Here is a 26,251-nt window from a genome sequence, read left to right as displayed (position 1 = left end):
CCACCGCAGGTGGGTTAGGTGTAGCAGTAAGGAAACTTTGGAATCAGGGTAATGGGAAGTGTGGTTGTGTGTGGTTCTTCTGTATAGGCAGTGCAGATGGCGGTCAGCACACCTCCAGCTTGCAGAAGCAGACATAAGCACTGACACAGAAGCTAAGCAGTGTCACTTTAGGTGCATGCCATATTATGACCATTAAAGGCTGATGCTAAATCTGTATTTATGTGCATGTGTCAATAGCAAATCTAAGCAAATTTTCATGGATAAATGCTGGTAAATTTCAAATCAAATTCCTTCAGGCAGAAATTTGAATTCCCTCGTATTAAAATGCAGTTATCATGCTAATGCTACCTGCACAGGCGTACCCAGCTGGTGGTGTTAGTCATGTGATTACTGGGTGTAATTGCGGTACTTAGTGGCGGAGCAGTAGGTCACATCTGACACTTTGCATGACAGCATCCGCACAGCTCAGGCAGACATACAGCAGAGAGGTTATTTGTCTGTTTCCTTCTCAGCACGTTTCCTCTGTGAAGAATAGGAGACCTCTGTTCCACATCCAGTGAGTTTACAAATCAGCGACATTCAAGTGAAACCTATAATAAGATTAAAAGAATCCAGTTCAGCATCATTATATCATTCCATTATTGTCCTCGTGCCAATGTTTCTAAATTGGCATTTTAAATGGTTGACCATGTAGCCTGTTTTACATCTCATTCATTTTCCACTGACAGAAAATTACCTTCAGGATTTACTTTTGTTTGGATGATTAAAAAAAATGCTGAGACCACAGAGAAAAGGAGCGACTGGCCTGCTCGATCACAGCTGGAAAAAAACAGTCTGTTGGTTGTTGTTGTGCTCCTCTTTGTTTGTCTTAGTTCTTACAGGAAACGCTTGCAGTCACCAGTAACGGGGTCTTTCATAATCTTGGATAACTTCAGGCCACCAAAGAACTGAGCTCTTCACTCTGAGCTGTTTTCTGTCACTGTACCTCAAAGCTGCATGTTCTCTAAACACTTCTGCTTACGATCATCAAATGATCCTAATGTGTTTGCTGTGTGTGTGAATGAGGCACAAATCCCTTCAACAACTCAAATGTTTGCAAAATAAGCTGTTTATATAATTAATTATCAATATTAATCACTTCTCTCTGAACTTGAATCGTCATAGTTCCGACTCTCTAATATAAATGTGGCTTGTGTTACAGTCAGTCCACATCAGTGTTTACGGCTCGCTGCGTTTCCGTTGTATTTACTGTTTCTGCACAGCATTTGGCTGACTGCATCGCAGTGAGCAGCAGCGACTCAGTGAAATTACTGTAACGTTAGCTCCTCTTGAAGCAGCTGAAGAGGCGTCCCGCATTGATTTAGCAACGCTGTTATTTCCCCATCTGTGACCCTTTCCATCTGTTAATGTTACTCCTCCAGTAGACGGCTGGAATTTTCTCGGCCGTGTTTCCAAAGTAGGTCATGTGATTAAAACGCTGGCGTAATTGAATGTGTCGTGGCTCATTGGATTGGCAGCCTGTTTATTTACTTTACTTTGCGGTTGAAGTATTGAACTGGACATTGTCTTGTTTACGTTGAGGTTACGCAGCAGATTAAGGAGGATAAGGGGGGTGGAAGGGTGATAGTTGGTGGGAATATTTCTTTCACTTCTGTGATCGTTTTATGAAAATTGACTCTGAAATGCAGTTAAACTATTGTTACCCTACATTGACAATCAGTTTCTAATCTGCATCCTTCTTAGATTTCCTTTTGTTATGCTTTGTTTTGAACGCTGAGCCAACGAGTAGCCAGACTCCACCGGTTCAGTCACTGTAATGGGGTGATGAGTGCTTGATGTACACAGGTTTTATGTGAAATTGACTTAGCCGTTGAGCCAAGGCACACCAGTCTCCATGTCTTCATAAACTGTGGCCTGGACTTGTTTACTGGGCAGACTGTGTAAGTACAAACACTTGTTAAATGCTTATGATGTTGGCATTACTGCATCGCTGAGGGCCATGATGGCGCGCCTAGATGAAAATGAACCTTGTGTTTTGTAAGGGTTTCAGTTTCTGTGTTTGTGCCTTGAAATGTGGTGCTGATAGAGAAAGTCATAACAATGCCTTTCACACCCAGGTTTCACATGGATGGTGATCACCATATAGTGCTTTTCAGGGGAACAGGTTTTCCTATTGTGGCTCTCGTGCTCTTCACAGTTTCATTGCAGCTGAAATGACGCAGTGTGTGTTGTGCTTACAGCCATTAAACATTTCCAGTCTGGAGGATGTTATCATTTCTTGATACTAAAGTACTGATAAGGAGACTCCCAACTCTCTCCTGTCTCTCCTTTTTCCTGATAATATATAATAATAATCATCATTTTGGAGTAGAGATGTGATACAATGCGACACTTTTCTAATCTTTTTTGACTTATGCTAAATTGAACATTGAAAAATCAGTGCAGAGACAATATATTTAATGTTTGCCCTCATCAGCTTCGTTGATTTTTGTAAACAAATGCTTATTCTGAGTTTGATGTCAGCAATATGTTTCAAACAAGTTGGGACAGGAGCAGCTAAAGACTGGGAAAGATGTGGAACGCTCCAAAAACACCTGTTTGGATCATTCCACAGGTAAACAGGTTGATTGGTAACAGGTGATAGTATCATGATTGGGTATGAAAGGGGCGTCCTGGAAAGGCTCAGTCATTCACAAGTGAGGATGGAGTGAGGTTCACCACTTTGTGAACACATGATTGATTACTACATGAGCTCAGGAACACTTTGTAAGACGCTTGTCAGTACGGTTCACTTGCAGATGATTTATGTTTTACAGAGTTCCAACTTTTTTTGAATTGGGGTTGTATTTTTTTTTTTTTAGTTTAGCAACAAAGTACTGTTTTCATTATCAGTCAATCTACCAATTTACATAATTTCTTTTTAAATTATTTGGTCAATCAGAAATGAGGGACAAATGCCTGTCACAGATTCCTGAAGCCCAAAGAGACGTCTTCAGATTACTTACCGACAGTCCAGAATATGAAGATATTGAGTTTCCTGTCATGAAGACAAAGAAAATCAGCACAGCTGCGAAGCTGGAACAAGGATTCAGAAATTTAAACTCCCCAGTCACTTTGATATTTGAAGTAATTCAGCTATTTATTCTCAAATCGAAGCTTTGTCATCTGCAGATGAAACACAGCAGAACTTCGGTTTTCTTTTAATTGCGGTGTAATTCTTGTCAGTGCACCAGGGTCAGCATTTATGACCGAACTGTATAACCCACATCAACTGTGCTGCTGCTCCTGACCCAGATTTGTACAGACAGCAGCAGATCCATCCCGAGAACGCTGGCTGTAATGCATCATTAAACATTCCCTGTATTCCCAAATGACAGAGGAACATGAGAATTCTCCTTGGAGAGCAGATATGTATTTTGCATCAACAGAGCTGCCACAGTTTGAAGGACTTGCAGATGTGTTGGAGCGACCGCAGGCCTGACTTGCTTCGGTGGTTGGCTCTTCGTCTCTGTCCAGCTTTACTGTACGAGCTGGGGGACTTTCTTGGCATTTTTACCTGCTTGGGAAAACTACTTTAAAACACCAGGGCTTTCCTAAGTGCTTCTTTTGTTTACAGGTGATTTTGGGCTGTTCATTTTTGCAGCTCTTTCATTCAAAGCTGGAAGTGTACAGTATGCTGACAGACGAATTTCTAAAGTGTGAAAGCTTCTTTTAAGAAGTGTGAAAAGGGACACCAAATGTGGTCTGAAATGCTCCATTAACGGCCACTGTAAGATGCCCAAATATTTTCAACGTATCCGTCAATTTGTTACACGGAAGCTGTGTCCAATCTCCAGGATTATAGAAAATGACTTGGAACATTTTCGTCTGTTCCTGCAAATGTGCAGCATCAGTGGCCGTGCCAAACACAATATCCAAAGAAATGGCGATCCACCATAAACACTGCTGTGAGTGAAGGTACCGTAACATTTCACGGAGACCGGATAATCTGCGTGTGATTTGGCCGTGTTAAGGTTACATTGTGTATGTAAAACTGATGGCTCTGTGTGGTTTTAGGAATTTATTTTTCTCTCTCTGTCTCACTGTAGCTGCCTCTGAGGGGAGAGTCAACGGCGGGGAGGATTTCTTTCAGAAGGTGAGTTTGTAGTCTGAACTTGGACCGTGTTTGCTTTGTCTTTGGGTTGCGTTCAAGCCCACTGAGCCAGCGATTCTCTGCTGGTAAAGGAGCAGATGTCAGGTGCTTCCTCAGTCACTTGTAATTACACATCAAAACAAACAAAAACAAGGGAACAACACTGACGTGGAGTCGCTCCAGGGCTCCGATCCTATAACACAGCTGACACAACACTGTGGGCCTTTCTCACTTACATAATATATCAGATCATCTGCAGTCTAACACGAGAGAGAGGCTGAACACAGGCCTGCTCCAGCCAGCTCTGCCTCATTGATTTTTCTTTGTCACTGATTTAATTAATTAATGCTCTGAAACTTCATTACGTGCAATAAAGCAAAGATTTGCCTCAGTGATCTTTAATAGTCTTGAATATTTTTTTTTTTTGTCACAACTCGTTACGCTAGTGCACATTAGTCAGTCAAGTGTGTGACCCTGTCTGGGTTTATTGTCATTTTTAAGTAGTTCTTTCTGTTAATTAATGATTGTCCAACAAATTTTAACTACGAGGATTAGTCTTGTACTGCTAAAGCCTCCGTGTCTCGAACAATGAAATCATTTCCGAACGTTCATTAATGAAGTTACAGTGACTTCCCTCAGGTCTTATGTCTGCAACTCGGACTGAGAGATATAAATGATATAAAGTAAGTGAGTAAAGTTTATTTAGTTTGACACCTTTCACAGAGCAAAGTTACAAAGTGCTTCACAAAATAAAAACCCAAAACACAAAAACAAGAACGGACCTGAAACACACACAGAATTACACTTCAGACAGCGTAAGGTTAGTTTGTATAAATTAGCCTTTAGCTGCCTTTTAAAGGCATCAATAAAAAACTATAGGTAGAGCACTCCACAGTATTGGAGCCACCACCTAAAAACCACAATCACCTTAGTTGATCTAAGTGACCTGCTGGTGATAGGACAGCAGGTCAGGGATGTACACTGATGTCTGTCCATGCAGGTCTATACATGTTAGCGCAAGAACCTTAAAATCAATCCTGAACTTGATGAGAAGCCAATGTAAGGAAGATAAGATGGGTGTGATATGAGTATTCCTCCTGGACCTGGTCAAAAGCCTTGCAGCAGCATTCTGGACTATTTGTAAACACTTCAGAGACGACAGTAGTCAGGATGATAGAAAAGCATGATTTATCGTCTCTAGCTCGGGCTGTGATACAGCAGAGCTGGGTTTGGCATCTTAAATGGAAGAAATGTGTGCAGGTCAACAGTTTGCCTGTTGCCTGATCAAATGTAACACAGAGATTTGTAAGATTTGAATGTACAGCTGAAAAAAGAGGAATCCTGGAGACTATGTTATCCGAGGCAATGAGACCTCAGACTTATCTTCATTTAACTGTAAAAAGATGTTGGTTATCCAGTCCTTAAAGGCAATCAGATCATTTCAGTTTGTTGGTCTCATCAGGCTTAAAAGAGATTACAGTTGGATGCTGTCAGTGATACGTGATACCACTTGAATTTGCTAATAATGTGGCCTAAGGGAAGCAAATACAAGGCGAATAATATAGGACCCAAGACAGAGCCCTGAGGCACACCACAGGAAAGAGCAGCGGTTTCAGACTTGTCAGGACCAAGCAACACAGAAAGGAGGAGAATCAGTCAGGATGCTCTGATCTGCAGTAATGAAAGCTGTGCCAACCAGCAGCACCAAGACAGCATTGACCCACATCAGAAGGCGTCATTGTGTCACTGGAGACTCTGAGAAGAGCTGTGTCAGTGGAACACGTCTAACGAGAACCAGATTGGAATTTATCTAAAATGTTGTGCGCAGTCGAGACAGCAGTGACCTGTTTGGCAACAATGTTCACTAATGTTTTTGACATATAAGTAGAGCTGTGACAAGTCATTGATAAGTTGTCAGCTATTAAATTGGCCGCCAGCTATTTTGATAATCACTTAGTTTGGATAAATTTTTTGAGAAAGAAGAGTTAAAATTTTCTGATCCCAGCTTCTTAAAAATGAATATTTTCTGGTTTCTTCACTCCTTTGTGACCATAAACTGAATATCTTTGGGTTGTGGGCAAAACAAGACATTTGAGGACATCATCTTGGGCTTTGGGACACACTGCTGAACTTCTTTCACCATTTTCTGATGTTTTTATAGACCAAACAACTCATCAATTAATTGAGAGAATAATCAACAATGAAAGGGAAAGCAACCATAAATGTTTGTTGAGACAGTGAACATGTTCATGAACTGACAAAAAGACGATCTGCGATTTGTATAATTTATAAAATGCAAAATCAATATATCAAAAAAAATAAAAACCCCAAGAATGAACGTAGACAGACTTTTCACATGGCACCGAAAATGAAAGCAATCACATCTTCAGCAATCAAAGTTAACCTTTGACACTAATTGAATCTTGACAGCAGTTATTATAAAGGTATCTCTTTAATTGTGTGGTTCTCTGTAAGCATCTCGAGTTGATTCGTTCCTGTTTAAAATCCAGTTTCCTGAATATGTTGAACTCCCTCTATAGTATGTTAATGGGCTGTAATGAAATAAATGATGGGCAGCGGTTTGCTTTAGCATTCCTCTTTTGTCTATTTTCCGTATTTGGTTTTGGAGGTTCGGAAGCTGAGTTAAATGTCAAAGAAGGAGGCAATTTAACCGTCCCTGAAGCAGTTTTCAAAAAACCAAGTAATGCAAACCAGGCGCCTTAAGATTCCCCTCCTTGGAATTTTAACAAGGACTCTAGATATGCTGTAGTTCTGCCTCCACCTCTTTTGGTTTGGATATAACTCTAATGTTTAAGATATGCAGTGGAGGTGTCTGCCTCGCTCTACGGCTGCTGCTGTTTTGACTTCGCCAGCTTTTAAAGTCTCTGGCATGAATATTGTCACAGCTCGTTCAAAGACGTGGTGGTTACCAGAGGTTAAATTGTCGATTAGAAATTAGTGTGCAGCTGTTTGGGTTGGCAGGCTGGCGAAGAGCAGTAAAGGAGGAGAGCGAAAGTCCTGTTTTTATTGTAGGATTTCCATTTGGATACGTCTGTATAGTTCCCCTCTGATAGCGTGATCACCATACATGCTCAATTAAAGCCAGGAAAATAAACACTGAGTGCGACTGTGGAACACTGTTGTTGAAAGAAAATGGATGAGGTGTGTGAAATACCTTGAAGTTGATGAAAATGGAAACTCTTAGTTGGACCGTTTCCTGCCCGTCCACCACCCATCTACCACACACACACACACACACACACACTCAGTGAGAGGGCATAGCAGCTCTCTCCCTCTCGTAAGGCAGCATATGGTCATTTCTGACGCTCATGCTTTTACTCACTCGGCTTTGGGAATGAGATTTCGTAGTTGCCTCAGCAGTGAGACTTAAGTTTGGAGTCGCTGACGAGAGCAGCATAAAATGGTCCACCCCCGCACTTTCTCCCCAGGCCCGCTTGCTGCGGTTGATCAAACCCTCTTACTCACTGTCTGCTGGACTTCCTTTGAGTCCAGAGCAACATTTTGTGACAGAGAGCAAACAGTCCACCCTCTTTGTGCAGTCAATGAAAAAGTAAAAAGGATGGCAGACCACAGGAGGGTGCCACAGCTGGGAAATTAGCCGTGTGCTGTGTGTCCCTGCTGCTCACATGAGGGAATCTCAACAGCTACATGTCCCTCTTTCTTCTTTGTCTTTGTTATGGTCTCTGCCTCGTGTTGTCCCTCCTGCTCATCCCCCGTTCCTCTTCTTCCCGCCTGCTGTTTCAACTCGATTTCATCTTTGCATTTTATGAAACCGCTGCTGTGTCATTGTGAACAGGCTTGTGCAACAAAGGGGATTTTTTTGCAAATGAAGTGCTTGATGGTTTAGCAGAAAGCGCGTGTCGGTGAACAGTCCAGCACGCTGTTGGGCAGTGAAAGTTTTGGACTGTAAACTGTTGGAGTGTCAAATCGTTGGCACAGACCACAAAGCCGTTTGGAGAGCTGTGCAGGCGTTGAGCCGTGGGACAGCAGAGAGCCGAGAAGCTCGCCTGGTCGAGCCGATAGCTGTGTGCCACAGAAGAGCTTGGAGTGGATTTGGGTTGAGAGATGCCTTTGAACCCCTGGCGAGTTCATCTCTGATCCCCCTTCCATCTCCATCCCAGGAGTTGTGGCTCTGTAAATAATGCCAGGCGTGATGTCGAAGTGCCAGTGTGCTCAGATCTCCGGCCAGGCGTAATTCATTTCATTCGCTTTATAGCACTGAGCCATCTTGTATTTCACTGCGCTGACACGGCAAATAGGAAAACTTAAACCTGCGGTGCGGGACTTTTATATATAAATGAACATCCATTACATTCAAGCTCTTGCCAAACGAGTTCACACAATCTGATTAAACCCATCACCACCAGATATGTCGTTACCGGAGTTATTAAATCTGGCACTACGGTAGTGATCCGTTTTACTTCAGCCAGCAAAGATCGGTTTGCCAGAGCTGAAGGTTCAGCAACGTAGCAGCAGAGTAGGCTACAGCAACTCGGAGCATGGCGGAACCTGTGGCTTCATAAGCACGTCGACGGTGTTTGTGTACTTATGCTGACTGCCAGAGGGGGGAGACAGAATTTCCACAGTGCAGGTTTAACACTGTCAGGATGAAATATTTGGTTGGCACAGAATTGAGAGATGTTGACAGAACTGGGTCAGTATGAGTGATATTGAAGCAAAATGTAAATGAACAAGTGTTTGTGTTTATCAAGCGGCTTAAATTAATTTAGAATGACATGTAGTCTTGGTTCATTTTGGGGTTGCACTGGTAGGAGATTCATTGTATGATGGAAAAACCTCAGAGTATATGGTATTACCCAGTTGTTGTTAAAGGAATAAATGAACTTTATTATAACTTCACAAAATATTATGTCCAGACAGATGTGAAACTTGATTATATCAAATTGAAAAAAGTGCTTTTAATGACACAAAAACTGTAGAATTCAATACCGAAGATAAGTAAATGTACATGATATGATAACTGTCGATCTTCATACCACGGTGTGCTGTGAAGCCAGTATACCGCTGCAGCCCTGATTTCAACAGTACAATGTTTTTGCAGAGGTTCCCTCCTTGCAGTGTGTGTTGCTCTTTCATAACTGTGCATATGTCCGTATGAGCCGTGAGGTGTGAGGGGGGCTGTAGCTGCAAGTTAGAGCTTGGATTGTGAACATGAACTCAGATATGACTGTTGAGTCTCGTGGGGAAGATTCAGTCCATGCAGTTCCCTCAGTCAGTCTCTAAACTCCGCTCAAAACCTCTCTACACCCCACAACAGCCCTCCGTGTCCCCCTCCCAAACACACACACACACACACACACACACACACACACACACACACACACACACACACACACACACACACACACACACACACACATTCCAGCTGTATCAACAGCTGCACCATTGCAGTACGGGCCAGGAAACATGCCTCTGCCATGTTGATTGCTGCTGTTTTTATGCGTATACACATAAAGACGCACACACACACAGTCACGTGTGTTGAGCACATGTGGTCTCTCTCAGGACACCGCCTTAATGATATCCTGTTTGATTTCACGTACACCAGCTGCAAACCTCTAAGAACCAATCATCGTGTCAAGGTTGCACCGTGAAACTGATCAGAACCGTGGTCATTTATGTATTTATTCATCCCTGAAAGGGTGGAGTGGCAGAGAAGAAAGGGTGGAACGTTAAATGTGTAGGTAACTTAATTTGTGCAAATATCGTGACCCATTTGAGAGGTATTTGCTAGCCCCTTCAGAAAAATAAACGCCGTCCACCCTTTAAAATGGTGTGTGGTCTGTCAGAAATCAGTCCCATCTGCAGGACGCTGCCAAGAACAGCAACGCTGGACAGGAAACAGGACTCTCTGTACAAGGCCCTTTTAGAGAAAAAGTTGATGAGGCATAAGCCATATAGTTTCATAATTTCAGGAAAGAATAATTAGAGTTGTCTCTGATACAAATGGAAAAACAGGTTTTTGCTTTACTTGGGCTTCTACACTGCTTTGTGTTTAACACGTTACACTTATTTGCTCCCACATTGCGACTGTGCCCCTGAGAGGTGGTGACAGTGTTGTATTTCTTTAATTTGTGGTTTTAAATTGAAAGTCTCCCTGGCCAAATCCAGACGCATCTGTCATTGTCACATGCGCCTGTTTTTCAGAGCAAAAGCCAAAAAAGAAGAAAGTTAAAGGGATTTTCTCTGTCCTTTCATGCTGTTGTGCTACATCCAGCTGTTGTTGTGAGCACGTGCCTTCAGTTGATGGAGAAAAGGTTTGCATTTAGCTGCCGGGAATTAGAGATTTATTACTGTTTCTCACAAACACCAGAGGATGGCAGGAGGGTGTCATGTTGTAGATTAGAGTGGCCTGTGCCGCGGGTTAGTTTGAAACCCAGTAAGGCAGAACTCATCAGATTTTGGTTTCAGGCTCATTTTATTGCGTGTAAAACTATTCTGGGCAAATAGACTGATAATGTTATTGCAGCACTTGTGATATTATTGCAGAGAACAGGGATGGGAAGCTTTCCAGTTGGAGGACATTAGTGGAGGATCATTAGCATGCTGGATGCTAAAGCTGGAACTGTTTTCATCTTCGTCACTTTGATGATGCCACAGAAGAATTCCTTAGAAAAGCAGTCGGGTGAGATCATCTGAGAGGAATTCGGCTTTCTTTTCTTCGCACAAGATGATACGAAAATTCCGTTTGGTTCTGTGATTCATTCAGTAGAACCTAGACGTAAACATAGAGGCACAGGCAGGATAAATCATGGAGGATGTCTGGAAGAGTCTTCCTCTGCCATAAGATGAATAATGATGATGCCCAAAGATATGCAACTTGGGCCAAGAGCTTAAGAGGGAGAAAGAAGAATGCAACAAAACATCAGTAAATAGACTTTTGTTGTGCAAATGTGTTTTGCAATGATTTTATTGGCTTCCAACGATCTGTTTTATGAGTTTTTCTGTGGAATGCCCTAATCCTGTTTTGCTAAAGAATGGACAAACTCGCCTTTGAAGGAGGAGTTCTTCATTTTCTGCTGTGAATTTACAATGCGGAGGCCGAAAGAAATGGCTCCCAGCTTGCTTTGATAAATCGAACGGTGCTTAATAAAGTTTTATCTCGGTCTGCTAGTGGCAGAATAATGGCATCGGCGCCTCATTCCTCGTCTAGCCTCTCCGTGCTTATATGTGATTATATGATGTTGTAGAAAATCGGTGAGGCTTGAAAAGGCTTCCAGTCAACCATCATAGTCTCTGGGGGTATATAGCCCAAAGTAAAGAAAGGCCTTTCAAAGCTGCCTCTCTGTTTTACAGGTGTGTGAGACTGGAAGAGGATAAGCTGTCAGAATTTGTTGTAAAGGATGCCAAACAGACTGTGCTACTTCCAGAAGAGCATATGGAGGAATTTAAGCACTTCCCTTTTCGTTTTGTGCATCAGTCCTCTCAGGAGTACAGGCTGCAGCTCTTTATTTGGCAAGAAAAAATAACCCAGATATAATTTGAAAGTGTTTTTAAAATAATGAAGGCTGTGAGTCGGCGTTGCAGCGCTAATAAGCCAAACATCTAATCTTCATTGGGAGCGCTGATGGCTCTTAATGCACCCTCTGTCCCAGTTACAATACATGGCTCATTGCTTAATGCGCTGGGCCACCGAGGAGCCTAAAGTGCTGCTCGTGTAATGGCTTGAAGCGCTGCTCGATCACGTGGCTGAACACTTTGAAAATTCATATCTCCTCCACCCCGAAAGCACAAACCCCCGGAAAGTAATAAAACAAAGAAAAGACTGCGGGACCTTTGTGAAAACACGGGTAGTGCACATGGAGGACAGGGCTCTGAGGAGAGGGAATGTCAGCTCCTCGTTTTTGGGAAAGTTTGACAGTTTTTCCACTTGCTTTTTTTCCCCCTCGCTAACATCAGCCATGGCTGGCAGCTCTCAAGGGGTTTGTTTGTGGGTTTGTAGCCAGAAAGCCAAGCAAGGTGAGAGCTTCCTCATGGCTGAAAAGAGGAGCAGGCGCTTGGATAATAGATTTTCCCTGACTGGAATGCTGACAGTGTCCTGACCAACTCTTTTTTTGTGCTGCCAGCAGCTTGCTTTTTTCACATCGATACACATGCTCCTGGTTTGCAATGACTAGACTTGTCAAAGGGCTCTCGCATAGATTGTTGTTGGCATTTTTCACATGTACCAAGGCCAAGTGTATTCAGGTTTTCTTCTTCTTCTTCTTTCTGGTGGCGTTCAGTTGGGAGAATTTGGGTGTCGAGCAGAAATGAAGCGATGTCTGGAAACGTCATATAAACTAATATCACCAGACATGTTTGAACTGGACTCACAGCTATTTTGACTTCTCGGTTTCTGTAACCCTTAAAGATTATTTTTGTGAGCCATTGTATTTCATGTAAAGCTTTTTTGTAACTGCTGGCTGCTGATACCTTGTTTCATATGTTCTTTAACATCAGGAAAGTGAATGTTTGTTATTACAGGAGGAGCAGCGAGGAGTCGTGCACGCTTCAAGCTCAGCCAAAACCACATTAAGACACTGAAGTAATTCTACAAACGCCCTATATAATACTGACTGCAGCCCAACCCCCACTAGCTCTCACATGATAAGTATGATCATCATGCATACAGGCTGATAATTTGTTCTTCCTCTGCTTGCTCACGTGTTGCAAACTGATGCGAGCAGCAGAGTTCAGAGGGTGCTGCTGCAAAACTATGTAATCATGATGTCAAGATTGAACATTGTATTTTGTGTTTGTTTGTTTTCGACTGCCAGTGCTAATATCTGCGATCAGCTGATGTCAGACCCTCCCTCTCTTTCAGATTATGGACGAGACCCAGACGCAGATAGCCTGGCCGTCCAAGCTGAAAATCGGAGCCAAATCCAAAAAAGGTGCCTTTTTTTTTCCTTTTTAATCCCATACTCAGGCTATTGTTATATTGGATCTATGTGCTGCTTCCATTACTTTTGTCTTGCGCAACTTTTGGTGAATGATGCACCTACAGAACATGTGATTAGATTTCAAATAAATATTTAACTCGCCATGCATCAAAGTCCATAAGCTCAGTTCGCACACCTGTCCTGAAATGTTTCACTGAAACGCTGTTTAGGTAATTTCTAAGATGTGTAGCAATGAAACTAAAAGCTAACCTTAATGTGTGAATCTTGCGTAACAGCATAGTTGAGAGGTTAATGATTCTGAGTATGTGTTGTTTTGAACTGGAAATATGTTCTCAGGAAAGTCACTGAACTGATCAGAGGGAAGAATTCAAGGTTGCACTGGCATGAATTATTAAAAAGTTAATTGAGAAGGTTGAAAAGACGGAAGTTTGCATGTTTTCCGTTCCTCTCGAGCCAGCACCTTCATCCGCACTGAGGAATTCATGATAGAGCCGAGGAGGCGGAGTGGTGGGAGTCGCTCGTATCAGAGCTCACGCACTTATTGGCTAAGTTGCTGCAGCGCTCTGTTACCAATAAAACATTATCACGGTTATTTAAAGCTCTTCCGGGAGGAGGTGAGACGGGGGTGAGGAGTCGATGTAGCTATGCCCACTTTGTTGTCCTTTGGGGAATTGCTGGTGTGCGTCTTCCAGCCAGATGTGGAATCCAGTGACATTATGTAACTTCCTCACAGAAAACAGTTGACGGGGTTACATCAGAATCTTCCCCCTGGATGCCTAATCAACTGTAAGTCCTGGCAATCCATTCACCTCCAACCATCCATTTCTCCCAAGTATTAGTTCATTCACAAAACCTGCATCCATCACCACCTGGCTCAGACGTTCTTCATACGAAGTGAAGCTATTTGACCCATCGTCTGTCAGATTCTTCGCCCTGTGTTGCGTAAACTGAGAGGAGCGGAGGGGAAGAATGTGGGATTCTCACTTTGTTATCTTATGAGCGAATGCATTTGTGGGAGAAGAGATATGTGCAACTGACCGTGTGAGCTCATGGGAGGGCACCAGGGCTAAATAAAGAATATTCCTCTCAGGCTTACATTCTGCTGTGGATGAGTTAAGGTGCAACACCTGGTAGCTGACGCCTCACAGAAGCCGTCAGGAAAATTGCTTGAAACAATCATCCGCATTCCTTTCGTCCCTCATCACTCGTTCATTGGATATGAGCAACGCAAAACTCACTCGTTTTGCCCTTAAAATAGCCAGTGACGTAGTTGTTTTGCTGGTGCCGGTGGTTTTAATGTAAACTCATGCTCTGTGGGTATTAGTTTGCCTTGTTTTCCTGAACTTATGCGTTCGCTTTCATGCACAGTCTGGAACCAGTTACGCTCGGCTGGATAGCGGCGTACGTGAGGAGATTTGCACGTCGCAACTTCCTCCTATACAGGACGACGCTCCATCAAAATGCCTCTTCTATCTCATTCATCACCTGCAGCTAGCCATCCCCGCCACCTGCATACACGCGATAAAGCCAGTTGTTAGCCTGCGGGGCTAGCCACCATCAGCACCCTGTTAGTGATTTAACACAGCGAGGAGCCATATCACACACTCACATACCAGACAGATCTGCAGCTTCAGAGCTGTGTGACAGAATGCTGTGACATGCTTTATGTTTTACACGTGTTCTTATTTCTAAAACTCATTAAGAGTTTTTGTTTTTGATGCGATAAATGTCTTAATACTGCTCCCTCCTGCCAATTGTCTGTTTCACCATTTCTGCAGATGTTTTGAATGAGAAACGCAGAGCCAAAAGGACTTAATTCCCTTCATTTGTGTGGTATTTTTGAATGTAGTTCTCAGCTGGAAATATGCTCCAGCTTTGCCAGTACGGAGCTGCGGGTCAAAAGGTTTCTTCTCTGTCAAGTGGAGCTGTGTAAAATCTGTGCGACTGAAACACTTTTTGCAGCTGCAAGTCTTCTCTTGTTTTTTGTTTGCTTTTCTAGGTGTTGTGTGTGCCAAATCGAGACTTAAAGTGTTCATTTTTTTATTCCACAATCAATCATCAAAAAAGAGCACACAGCACAGTCCATTTCAAAAATGCGGGGGTGTTCTACATCACAACTGCAACACTCGTTTAGGCTGGCTAATGTTTGCCAGATGTGCTGTGCAGGTTAGACACTGGAAGAACCCTACTCCCTCTACTGGTCATAGTGGGTAGCACAGGAGGAAGTGGAGGGATTTCTTTTGTTCACAGCAGCAGCTGTATGATGGGAAAATTTCCTGGAACCAACGCCGAGGCTGTGATAGGTCTCTGACCGCTCTCTCTGCTCTTTTTCCTTTTGTTTTCCTTGGTTTTGTTTTTCTGTCTCAGCTCGGTTTTTGTTTAGTTCTTACCCCTCGAGCCTTCTGAGAGCTGTTGTGAACTCTCTCATTTGATCTAGTACCTCTTGTAGTGTGTGTTGAGCGTGCCTGACCACTGTGACAATCGGTTTGTTAGCACTGTATGATCCACGCAGTTCCCGTTTCCCATTAAACTGAGAGCTGAACCCTCCGTCAGAACAGAATTCTTCATTCTAGCCAACCCGTGTTCAGCCGCTCTCTGAAGAGAACTGAGATCATGCGCTGTCCTTGCTTTTTGCTGCTCCACAGAGAGCATCTTGGTTTGGCTTTTGTGAGTTGTGACGTAGTAGTACATCATCCAAAGCATTCTATAAATCGGGACCCTTCCCCATTCCCACCACAAAATATGTTCCGACTATCTTTTCTCGAGGTGTCTTTATTTCTGCACCGAAGTCTAAACGTGCATCCGTGAGGCTCTCTGAGGTCCCAGCGACTTTGTGACAGTAAATCTGATTCAGTGAGTCCTGTTTGAAGGCTGTGCTGTAAATCTGAGATGCTGTAAGTTTGCGAATGGGGAGGGGTATTCCTGGAAGGGGCTTAGCCGACTTCCTGCTTCTCAGTACAGTTAACACAGGGCCAATGGACCATGGGTGTGTAGTACATGTGTGTGCACATTTCAATCTGCGTGCGTGCGTTCACGTGTTTTCACATTTGCGTTCTCCAGGGGTCCGGCTTGCGGCAGAGCCAGATGTAGGCTTACCCAACACTACACAGACGCAAGCATTAGCTTTGAATGGTTTTAGGTCTGCAGTGTTTGGTTATTTTAACTGAAGTATTTCATGGCCGAGGAGGTCTTTACTCCGGCTCTGAAGACATTTACATGCATCTTCTCTGTGCAAACTGAGGGTATTTACACTAAAATGAGGATGTCACAGTTTCTCCTGCAGGGTGATAAAGAGCACATGTTGACACACTGCGTCACGTGCAGCAAAATCTCAAAGAAAGACACCGAAAAGCGAGTTCTTGTGTGATTTGCAGTGACTGACTGACAGAATGAGGTTCAGGAAATGAAGCGATAAGCACCACATGACTGTCTCTGTCTTCTATCAAGGCTAAATTGCAGCAGAACAGCTCACTCCAGCTCCAGTGTTTCTGTGGGCTCTTCTGACTGATGGATTGGCTGAATGTAATTCCACAGAGCTGCACCACCCCTCCCCCTCCCCCTCCCCCTCCCCCTCCCCCTCACCGCGCGGTGTGGTCGCTCGCCGGCTTAAATGAGTCTCGGCAGATATCAAAGCAGCAATTACTGTTGCAGAGCTGTTCTCTGACGCGCTGTAATTTGTTGACAAACGCAGACTGCTGTGTCATGTTTGATTAAACGGGTTTCACTTGTGTCCCGCTCTCACGTTCTGTCTCTGCACTCACTCACACCCTTAAAGACACTCGTCCTCTCCCACTTTTAATGTTTCTCTTTTTTTTTTTCCCTTCTTGCAGATCCACACATCAAGGTGTGCGGGAAGAGGGAGAATGTGAGGGAAGCCAAAGACAGAATTATGTCTGTCCTTGACACAAAGGTACAGTAAACGTCTTCATCCCACTGAAGATGGACTTCATGCGTGTCCTCTCCTCTGTCTGTTCTTTGTGTCTCACCCCCTCCTGACGCCCAGTTGGACTGAATGTACGCTCTCCCGCTGTCTAAGTGACAGATTGCGCTCAGCAGCGTGGTACAACTTGGCACTAATCTCGCTAGATACTCGCATCCCGAGCTTCGCCGGGGATTGCAGTGTGTGCATTGCAGGCTTCATTGCCATAGCAACCCAAGAAAATCACATACCTGGGCGACTGCGATGTAGCACCCCCTGGGGGCAGGCAATCATCCATGCACTTTGAACAGCCAGACACAAAAGAGCAACAGATGATTGGCTTAGTTTGTAGCATTTCATATGGTTTTGTCACGAATGCCATTTTATTCTGGTAGAGACTCAGCAGAGGTATTTGATCATTTCAGTCTTTTTTTTTTAAGTGTTGCATGTTTTGTTGCTCATTTGCCACTTTTCTAAATAATTGCAGCATGTGAAAGTGTTTAAACGAGGGGGGGAATTGTACGTTTTTGGTCTTGAAGATGGAGTAAACGGGGACAGCTGCTGCGCTGGCCTTTCAGTGCAGCAGCGTTTCTAATCAGAGGAGCAGGGAGGGAACCAGAGAGTGCAGCTTTTTTTGTTTATGCACTGTAAAACGTCACATAGCCATAAAAACAGACAAATTAGATTTGACAGGGGATGATGGTGAGTTCAGTAAGCTGTCTGTGGTGATATTAGATACGCTATCATGCCTCAAGCACACCATTGACTGCACTGAACTGGCTTCATTACCCAGCAGCCACTGCAGGAAAGACAGTTCCAACTGCAATATTTTTGGCACTGGAAATTTATAGTTTAGTATTTTTTTTGGTCATTTCTATCTTTGTTATTAAGTGCCTTTAAAATGCGTGTATCAAACACATTTGTGCATAGTGCATTCAATCAACATCCCCCCCCGACCCTCTCTTTCCTGCTCATTAGAGTAACAGGGTAACCCTGAAGATGGACGTTTCCCACACAGAGCACTCGCACGTTATTGGCAAAGGTGGCAACAACATCAAGAGGGTGATGGAGGAGACGGGGTGCCACATCCATTTCCCAGACTCCAACAGGAACAACCAGGCAGAGAAAAGCAACCAGGTTTGTTGTGCTACAGCATAGATGTACACGGGCATCGAGTGGGTGGAGCGGGCTGAGTACTGCTGGCCGATCAAAGAGTTTCTCTCATCAGATCGTTCGCTTTAATCTCTTGAACCACAACATTGCACCACGATCATGTTTTGAGTGTAAATATACTGCATTCTGCTGACTTGAGTGCCTGCTGTTGTCGCTCCCTTCACGACTTGTTTTCTCCGGTAGTAGCTTTGGTTGTTGGGTTTAGGGTTCCAAACAGGTTGCAGAGAGTTGATCCAGTTGGCTGTTTTGATTGGCCAACCCGGAGGAAGCCAGTGTGTTTTGTCTGGACTCACTGGAAGAGCAACGGGATCCTGCTGTAATTACCATTACAGTGGAGCGAGGAGTCCTGGAAAGTGCACTGCCGGCATTAGATACTTATCTCTGTGTGGTGCTCCACAGTGCACCTGTGTATCAAAGTCAGTTACTACTCGACTGATTTTCAATGGTCTCTGTGTAGACCATTAAAGCAGTGCTCCGTATCTCAGGCTGTTCAGCCCTCTGCCGTCTTACTCTGATGATGCAAGTATAGGCTGATAAGCCGCAAGCGATTCCTTCAGGCCTGAGACCCCTTAAGCTGTCTCTTTTTTGTCAAAGGCTCACTGACTGCAGTGGAGCCTTTGAGATGTGAACAAGTGTTTTAGTGTCGATAAGCAAATAAGGATAACTGTGAACGTCACTCTCACTGGAGCAGGTAGGATTCAGGAGGGCAGGTATTTGCCAGTTTTATTGCTGCTCACACCCTGCCATACGTGTGTGTGTGTGCAGATATTTTTAATACATGTGTTTTGTTTGTGTGGAAGTAACAGGGGCCAGAGATGAACCAGACTGACCCGCTTCATATTTGCTTACTCATTTCTTTTTTCTTTTTCTTTCTTTTTTTTTTTTTTAGGATTTTGCTCCCAAAATCGGATTTTTATTTGCTCTGGAGCAGCAACACTGCTGATCAGATCTTGGTTTGGGTCACAGTGGTGAGCAGTTGACCATGAAAGAGAGGAAAGAGGAGAGGAGAAATCTAATGAGACTGTTTATCACCTTTTTCATTTCTATGGAAATGAACTTAATCTGGCCTCTCATGTTTGTGGTTGACTTAAAAGGTCAATTACTTTAATTGTTGAGGCCATTTCTAATCACAATGTTGCATTCATGGTGACTGTAATGATGTGGTTCAAGAACATAAAACATGAACTGGAAATATGTCACAAAAAGGGATTAGGTTCCAGTTTAGAGGAGGCCTTTAAACTTTTGCGGTTTGCATCATGATTGTTCTCGATCTTGCTTTCAACATTGAAATTAAGTGCAACTGTATGCAACGATCTGAGCCATTGTTTGTCTTGGATCGGCGTAGAACCGGCCAACTGATTTACATGTAATGTTTTATTGTGAACAGGTGTCCATTGCAGGGCAGCCAGGAGGGGTGGAGGCAGCGCGAGTAAAAATAAGGGTAAGTTGGAACTCGGCCACATTTGTTTTAAAGGAACACTCCGCCCAAACACTCGCTCCCTGCACGCTTGTAAATCTGTAGTTTTGACCTACAAGCAGCACAACGATTGCGGTCGGCTTGAATGTCTGACAGTTTGCGATTGACTGCAGTGCTGACCAATTTTTACAGCGGAAAAAGCATCATCACTTTTTCGCCAAATATATGGCTGCTTCAGTTTTTGCGCACGCGGCCCTGATGACCTCGCCGAGGTCGTGTGCAGCCGTGTTTGTCAGTTTTGCACGTTATGGTGCAGCCATCCGTCTCTGTGTGGAAGAAGGTGAGACGCCTTTGCCTTCAGGTCGCAAAGTGACGCGCCTCTTTCGCTTTGCGCAGAGTTCAGTCACGTCACGTCCACTGCCACTTTGAGAGAGGAGGTGAGATCGGCCTCTCATTCAGGACGTATTGATCGGTTCTGCCTTTGTTTTAAAACTGCAGGACAGAGTAATGCAAGCAGCAGCGAAGGAGGGCTGCAGCGCGGCTGGAACGAGCACAAGGACAGCGGCACAGATTAAATGCAGGAAAGCCTGAAATGTTTGATAAAACCCTGCATAAATAACTCATTTGTGGACTGGTGCTGATAGCCTGCGAGCCACACCAGTCCAGTTGTTTGTTTACAACCCTTCTCATGCTATTTCCTGTTTCCTCCACCACGTGAGTAAATTTCAACCTGACTGCACCCTTGGAGTGCCCGTCTCCTGCTCTTCTATTGGTCAGAACTACTTAAAAAATCTTTAAAAAATCAGCCTAATGTTCCATTAATCTACCTTCATGTCTTTGTGGTGAGCCTCAATGTGTTGCGGCCACACTGCCTCCCTTCTGATAAAGCATTGCACTCGCTGTAATCAAAATGGGGCCAGATATCTAAACCTCGGTTCTTTCTTCTGAGCCCTGTTGTTGTCTTTGTTGACTTAAACCAGCTTTCTGTAAAATAGTTGATGCAAGTTATGTCTAGAGTCCACTCTAGTCTTTTATTTTTTGTTGCTCACAATAACAGTATTGCATGTTGATGTAGTCACAGTGTAATGATGTCAGTGTCGTCTTACTCATGGAAACAAAGGTCGCTGAGGAGCGTATTTAGTCATAGTCTTCGTTAATGAAATTAATTGTAAGCCTGACTAACCCCCTCCAGCTCACGTTTTAGTCAGAAATCCTGGTGTTGTTTTCTCATTGGCTCCCACATGCATCACTCCAAGCCGTTACTTTGTCAATGAACAAAACATCAGACTCGAGCCGGCCAAGTGCTCTACCTAATGTGACCAGTGGAAGAGCTCCAGGCTTACAGTAGGTAATTGTGCACTCCAGGCACAGTTTCAGCACTTCCTCGAAGCCGCAAGCACCATTCCTAACCTACTCCTTCACCACTTCCCAAGAGCAATTGTAAAATACAAGCATGAGCCTCAGCCCCTGTGGAATCTCCAGCCCATTTCTTAGCCTCCTCTCCATCTTCAGTTTCAGCCTGACTGGAAGCCCGACCTCCAGCCTCAGCTCTGTGGGCGGAGGACCTCTGTGGTCGTGTGAAGTGTTACATCCCTGAACTCTTGCTTTATTTCCACACCGCGGCAGTTGTCTGCAGTGAACACGTTCCTTCACTGTGGACTGACCGACGCTGCTGAGCGTGTGTGTGTGTGTGTGTGCATGCGAGGATGACTGAGTGAGTGAGAGAGGAAGGAGAAGGTCACGCTGGATATTTGTGCAGCGTGTGCTGGCAGATGTCGGCATGCATGCATACCCATACCTCTCCATGCTTAATGGTTGTTTTCATAGCAGCCAGCCACAACCCAGTTCAACTTTTTTCCTATGGATGAAAAAAAACGAAGAACCAGACCTAGCCGTAGCAATATAATCTGCAGAGAACCACAAAGAGTGTTCGGGCTTCCCGAGAATATACGGTCAGGGGATGACGAGGGTGGATGAAGACAGGTTTCCCCTGAAGTCACGTTGGCTTCTTTCAGTGGAACCAGACCTTTTGATGCTCACCTCATTTCATTATACCCCAAAACCTTGTATGCTGTTCTATGAAACCCTCAATGCTCACAACAAGACAGTCCTTCCATACGCAGCTTTAAGTTATGTATGAGCTGCATCACTTAGCCTTGAAGCAAATTTCTCATATGCATCGAGGGAAAGCAGCACATATCCCAGAAAAACCATCTCACTCCTCATTCAGTCATAATATACAGTGTATTTCTGCATGAATGCAATACTTGCACACATTTGTCAACAAATACTACCTTGTCCAGAGTCACTGTGATGGCAGGGTTTCATTTTAAAAGATAGGTGTCTAATTTTAGAGCAAACCTGTGTGTTTTACTCCTGAATTACAGATTTATTATGTTTGCACCAGTTTTGCTTTAAATGAATAGTTCAACATCTTTGGACCATTTACTTTCTTGAACGCTTTTTTTTTTTTGTCTGTTCCGTATGAAGCCATGATGCAGGACACAGTTAGCTTAGCTTAGCATAAAGACTGGGCAGCTAGCCCCCTGTCCAAAAGTTGAAAAAACACCCACTAACACCTCTGAAGGTTGCTAATTTGCACCTTGTTGATTTAATTTGCCAATGAAATAGGCTACATATATATACATGAGAGAGAGAATATTTCTAATGATTTTTACATTATTGTTACAATATTACATTATTGTTTTTTATGTTCTTTTAATCTATTGTATAAAGAAGAGTGAGAGGGGATTTTTTCAAGGTTGCATTGTGCTGATATTAAAACACCACACTGTAAAATGCAGAAGATCTTATTCGTCTTTCTTGACCCCCCCCCCCCCCAAAAAAAAAAAAAAAAAAGTGTTCCACTGTTGCCAGTGCACAACAGTATACAGCATGATGTGTGTTTGGTCCCGGGTGGCCTGTAGACCACATCCTCCCCCCAGCCCCCCTGAAACCAGACGTGGCCAGGCTGCGACTTCTCTTTGCATTAGCGATGGACGTGACGTCCCTTTTAACGTTCAGATGTACGACAGTGGACTTGTCTTCTGTGTTCCTGAGGCCTTTCTTGGGCGGAGATCTGTTTGAGTCTGTAGCAATTCGGTTGTTGAGGTGATGGATTCTCTGGAGATTTCTCAGAGCGCTCAGAGGTGGAGCTGACGGGCAGGTGATGAAAGGTCTGGCCAGTTGCTTTACCTCGAAGATATTTTCATTTTTCTTCATGTCTCACGCTGGTGTCGGGAGAACTGAGGCTCTCTAACAGCGCTTTCAGACTGAATACATGTGAAACTCATATCTGCCAGGTAGACGTCTTGAAAAAAGCTGAGGTCAGCTCCACCATAAAAATCAGCCTATTCTTCATTCAGCGCCTGACTCCTGCTGCTCTGCTTGTCCTCTCTTGCATTTCCCTCAGTGCTGACCTAAATTTCTCGAGACCTCTGAGAGCGAGTGCTGAAACGTGATATAAATGTAAGGCCAAGCGCATATGGGACTGATCAGGGTTGCATTTCTTTGGTCAGAGCAATTCATGCTGCTTGCCCTTCACTGGCAGCCAAAACCATAGTGGCCCTCTGCCCAAGAGTCACTGTTTGGATAACACTGTGTGTGTGTGAGAGAGCGTGCATTCATTCTCTGCTTTGTGTGTGTGTGTTTGTACATTCCCTTCAGTTTGTCTCTGTGTGGGTGTGTGCCTCCCATGCATGCATAAATATGTGTATGCATGAAGCGAGGCCTTCCAGTCTGCATGCATTTTGTTTGAATGACTGTTGGGATAGAAACGACGAGGGCCGATGTCCGCAGCAGCTCCTGTGGTTTGATTCAGCGACTTGAAATTAACGTATGATTGAGAATGAACCCGCTTTGCAGCACTTCTAAACTGTAGCTTGCAAGACTGCGAAGCCATAATGTCTAAATCAGTCCTCCCATGTGATACCACCACGACACTGTAGCATACTCACTGTAACAAAGGGCGTCTCTCTTATTGCTGACACTGCTGACCTCATTTTGATTAACGTCTCTGGATTTATTTTAGCTGACAGATTCCATTTTTGCCACCTTCTGCTAAAGGAAGGATTGTTATGTCTGTGTGTCAGTTCACATAAGTCTGCGCTGTATAAATAAATCACCCTTTTACTTCTGTGTTTTCACTTGGGGTCCGAATGGTCTTGATCAATGTGAGCGACAGCTCTATGTGATGTAAGCCGCTATACTGTGCCTGTTATGATTTTGTTAAGGAATCTGGTGCGACATGTTTCATTTCCCGATTTTCTCGCAGCAGCAGTGGGAGCATAATGATGAGCAATCTAACTTTACGTAACTGCAGTGTTTCAGCAGCCATCACGATGTGTCGGTGACGCTATATGTATGATGACGCTTGCTTTTCCCTCCTCTCCTCTCCTTCTGTTCCACCATATTGCAGGAGCTGCTCCCTCTCGTGCTGTCTTTCGAGCTTCCCGCCATCATGCAGTCGGACCCCAGCTCCCCCACCGTGCAGCACATCTCGCAGACGTACAACCTCACAGTCTCCTTCAAGCCCCCGACGCGCCTCTACAGGGCCACCGGCGTGGTTCGCGGCTCACAGAACAACGCCAACGCCGTCAAGGTGAGGGGCGGTCTTGAGTGAATGGGAGGATCAGTGCTTTCTGTTACTTGGTTATTGAATAGAAGTTAAAGATTTACCCCAAAGACATCTAAATGTGAATGCACAACTCTGTATTGCCGAGTCATATAAATCAGTGCAATCAAACTGAGCTGTAAACATTTTTCCATTTGCTGCCTTCAAACTAAAAGCCACCATAAAATGCAAAAATTACAAGTCATGGACTGTGTTTATGTAGTGCTTTCACCCAGAGTACTTTGCATTTTGCCTCTCACACACACACCGCTCTCACACACACTGATGGCAGCAGAGCTGAAACATGAAAGGCAGTTTCTGGAGCAATTTGGTGCTCAGTGTCTTGCTCAAGGACACCGTGTGGACAGGAGGAGTCAGCAATTGAACCACAAATTACTGGATGACCCGCCTTTCTTCACAAGTCAACCTTGAATTTATGAATTTAAGTCTGTCTTAAAGCTGCAAACAGAGTCATCCAAATCTATTTTGTTAAAACAGCTGCAACTAACACTTATTTTAATTGTTATCATTTATACTGATGATTTTTTTTAAATAGTGAAAAAAGCATTTTCCCAGACCTTGAAGTTGCGTGTTTTGTCTGATAAATGATCCAAAATCCAACGACATTCAACTTAGAGACAAATAAAGAAAAGAGGTAAATCTTCATATTTTGCAGCAATTTGGATTTTCCCTTTGAAAATATGAAGAGACAAAGTCTTAAAGATCCAGCCCTCCTTGCAGCCAGTGTGAAAGATGCCCGAACGACCAGCTGAACCCTGGCCCGTGCGCTCGTCGTCAGTCCTGTCAGTGTAACAATATTTGCGTTGATACCCTCACTCTTCTCCACCCGTTTACACAGCGAGCCGCAGACCAAGAAAAGGTTTCCAGAGCTACTGTGTCAAAACCCACCGACACTGTCAGCGTTCCTCACTTTTCTCATGTAAACTGCCTCATTACTTTTAACACCACGGGGGCAAGAGAGTGCTGAGAGATGTTTGGTCGCTTGAACTGGGCGGCTGCTGGGTCAGATCCCCCCCCCCGAAGAGAGAGAGACTGTTCCACAACTGCACCAGGACGTCCAGAAGGCTCTTCTGAGCTCCATTGTTATTGTAGAGTGCTACCACTCTCTACATTTTATACATATATAGATACACAAACATGCACTTCCTCAACTGGCATCTAAAAGGTGGTTCTTCATCTTCTAACAACTTGCTTTTCTCCAATACTGAGACTCTGTTGACAATTCATCTTGCCAGCGACTGCATTTGGTATATATGCATTTAATTATTCATGCATGCCTTCGCAATTCAATTTGAATTTGCGCGCTGGTGTGTATTGCTTTACCTTCCTGCGTTTTGCGCACAGTTGGTACGTGCATATGTACGTATGCCGAGGCATGGCCCCCTCTGAGCGTGTGGTAGGTCTGAAGGGTCAGTCCGGATTGGGAAGCGTGCCAGACTAAGGCGAGAGGATGAGAGGAATATGTGTGCTATGTTATGTGGTGGTGCGAGACCCTTGGAACACCTTCAAGGATTGCCAAAACCGCTGTGGATTGTTGTGTTATGCTGGCCACAGTGTGTGAATTCCTGTTGCACTCTGGAAATTACTTACTTTACTCGGCCAAGTGATGGCTTTGCAGAGACATCGAGGAATGAGAGCAGCCAGCAGGCGCAGTGGAAAATACCATCGTTTCCACTGGTTATATAGAAAACACTGGTGTTTCCTCTGGGCAACATGGCTCTGCTGCTCTCCTCGTTAAACAATTAGTCTGTAACGTGATCTGGCCGTTGCTCTTAATGAAATATTGTTTCATCCGTGTTCTTTGTTCATTAACTCATCTGTCTCATGTTTGATATTTGTGTGAGAAGTCAGTAAACTGTCCATTATATTCTTTCTTCTTACAGTTGCTTGTATTACACTCATTATACTCCGCACTGCTCATACAGAATGAATGTTGGCATTGCTGCTGAAAAGATAAGTTGATTAACTGGTCTAATCAATTAATTGGCAGATGATTTATCTCCAGCAGTTTTGCTAATTATTTATCAAGTACAAATCCCAAACATTTGCTGGT

At 44.0% G+C, this 26,251-nt stretch overlaps 1 protein-coding gene across 1 annotated transcript in view; it reads left to right on the top strand.

Annotated features, from left to right (window-relative positions):
• Positions 1-26,251, top strand: part of LOC139341030 (protein bicaudal C homolog 1-like) — a 58,122-nt gene that overhangs the window by 14,509 nt on the left and 17,362 nt on the right. The window contains exons 2-7 of the mRNA XM_070977272.1: positions 4,089-4,135; positions 12,978-13,047; positions 16,887-16,966; positions 17,954-18,112; positions 19,536-19,589; positions 23,983-24,165. Of these exons, the coding sequence (XP_070833373.1) occupies positions 4,089-4,135; positions 12,978-13,047; positions 16,887-16,966; positions 17,954-18,112; positions 19,536-19,589; positions 23,983-24,165 (593 nt within the window). The remainder of the gene's footprint in view (positions 1-4,088; positions 4,136-12,977; positions 13,048-16,886; positions 16,967-17,953; positions 18,113-19,535; positions 19,590-23,982; positions 24,166-26,251) is intronic.

Source organism: Chaetodon trifascialis, chromosome 13, assembly GCF_039877785.1.
Source record: "Chaetodon trifascialis isolate fChaTrf1 chromosome 13, fChaTrf1.hap1, whole genome shotgun sequence".
Lineage (NCBI taxonomy): Eukaryota > Metazoa > Chordata > Actinopteri > Chaetodontiformes > Chaetodontidae > Chaetodon > Chaetodon trifascialis.
The sequence above is the reverse complement of the archived record's forward strand: the minus strand, read 5'-3'. Positions and strand labels throughout refer to the sequence as shown.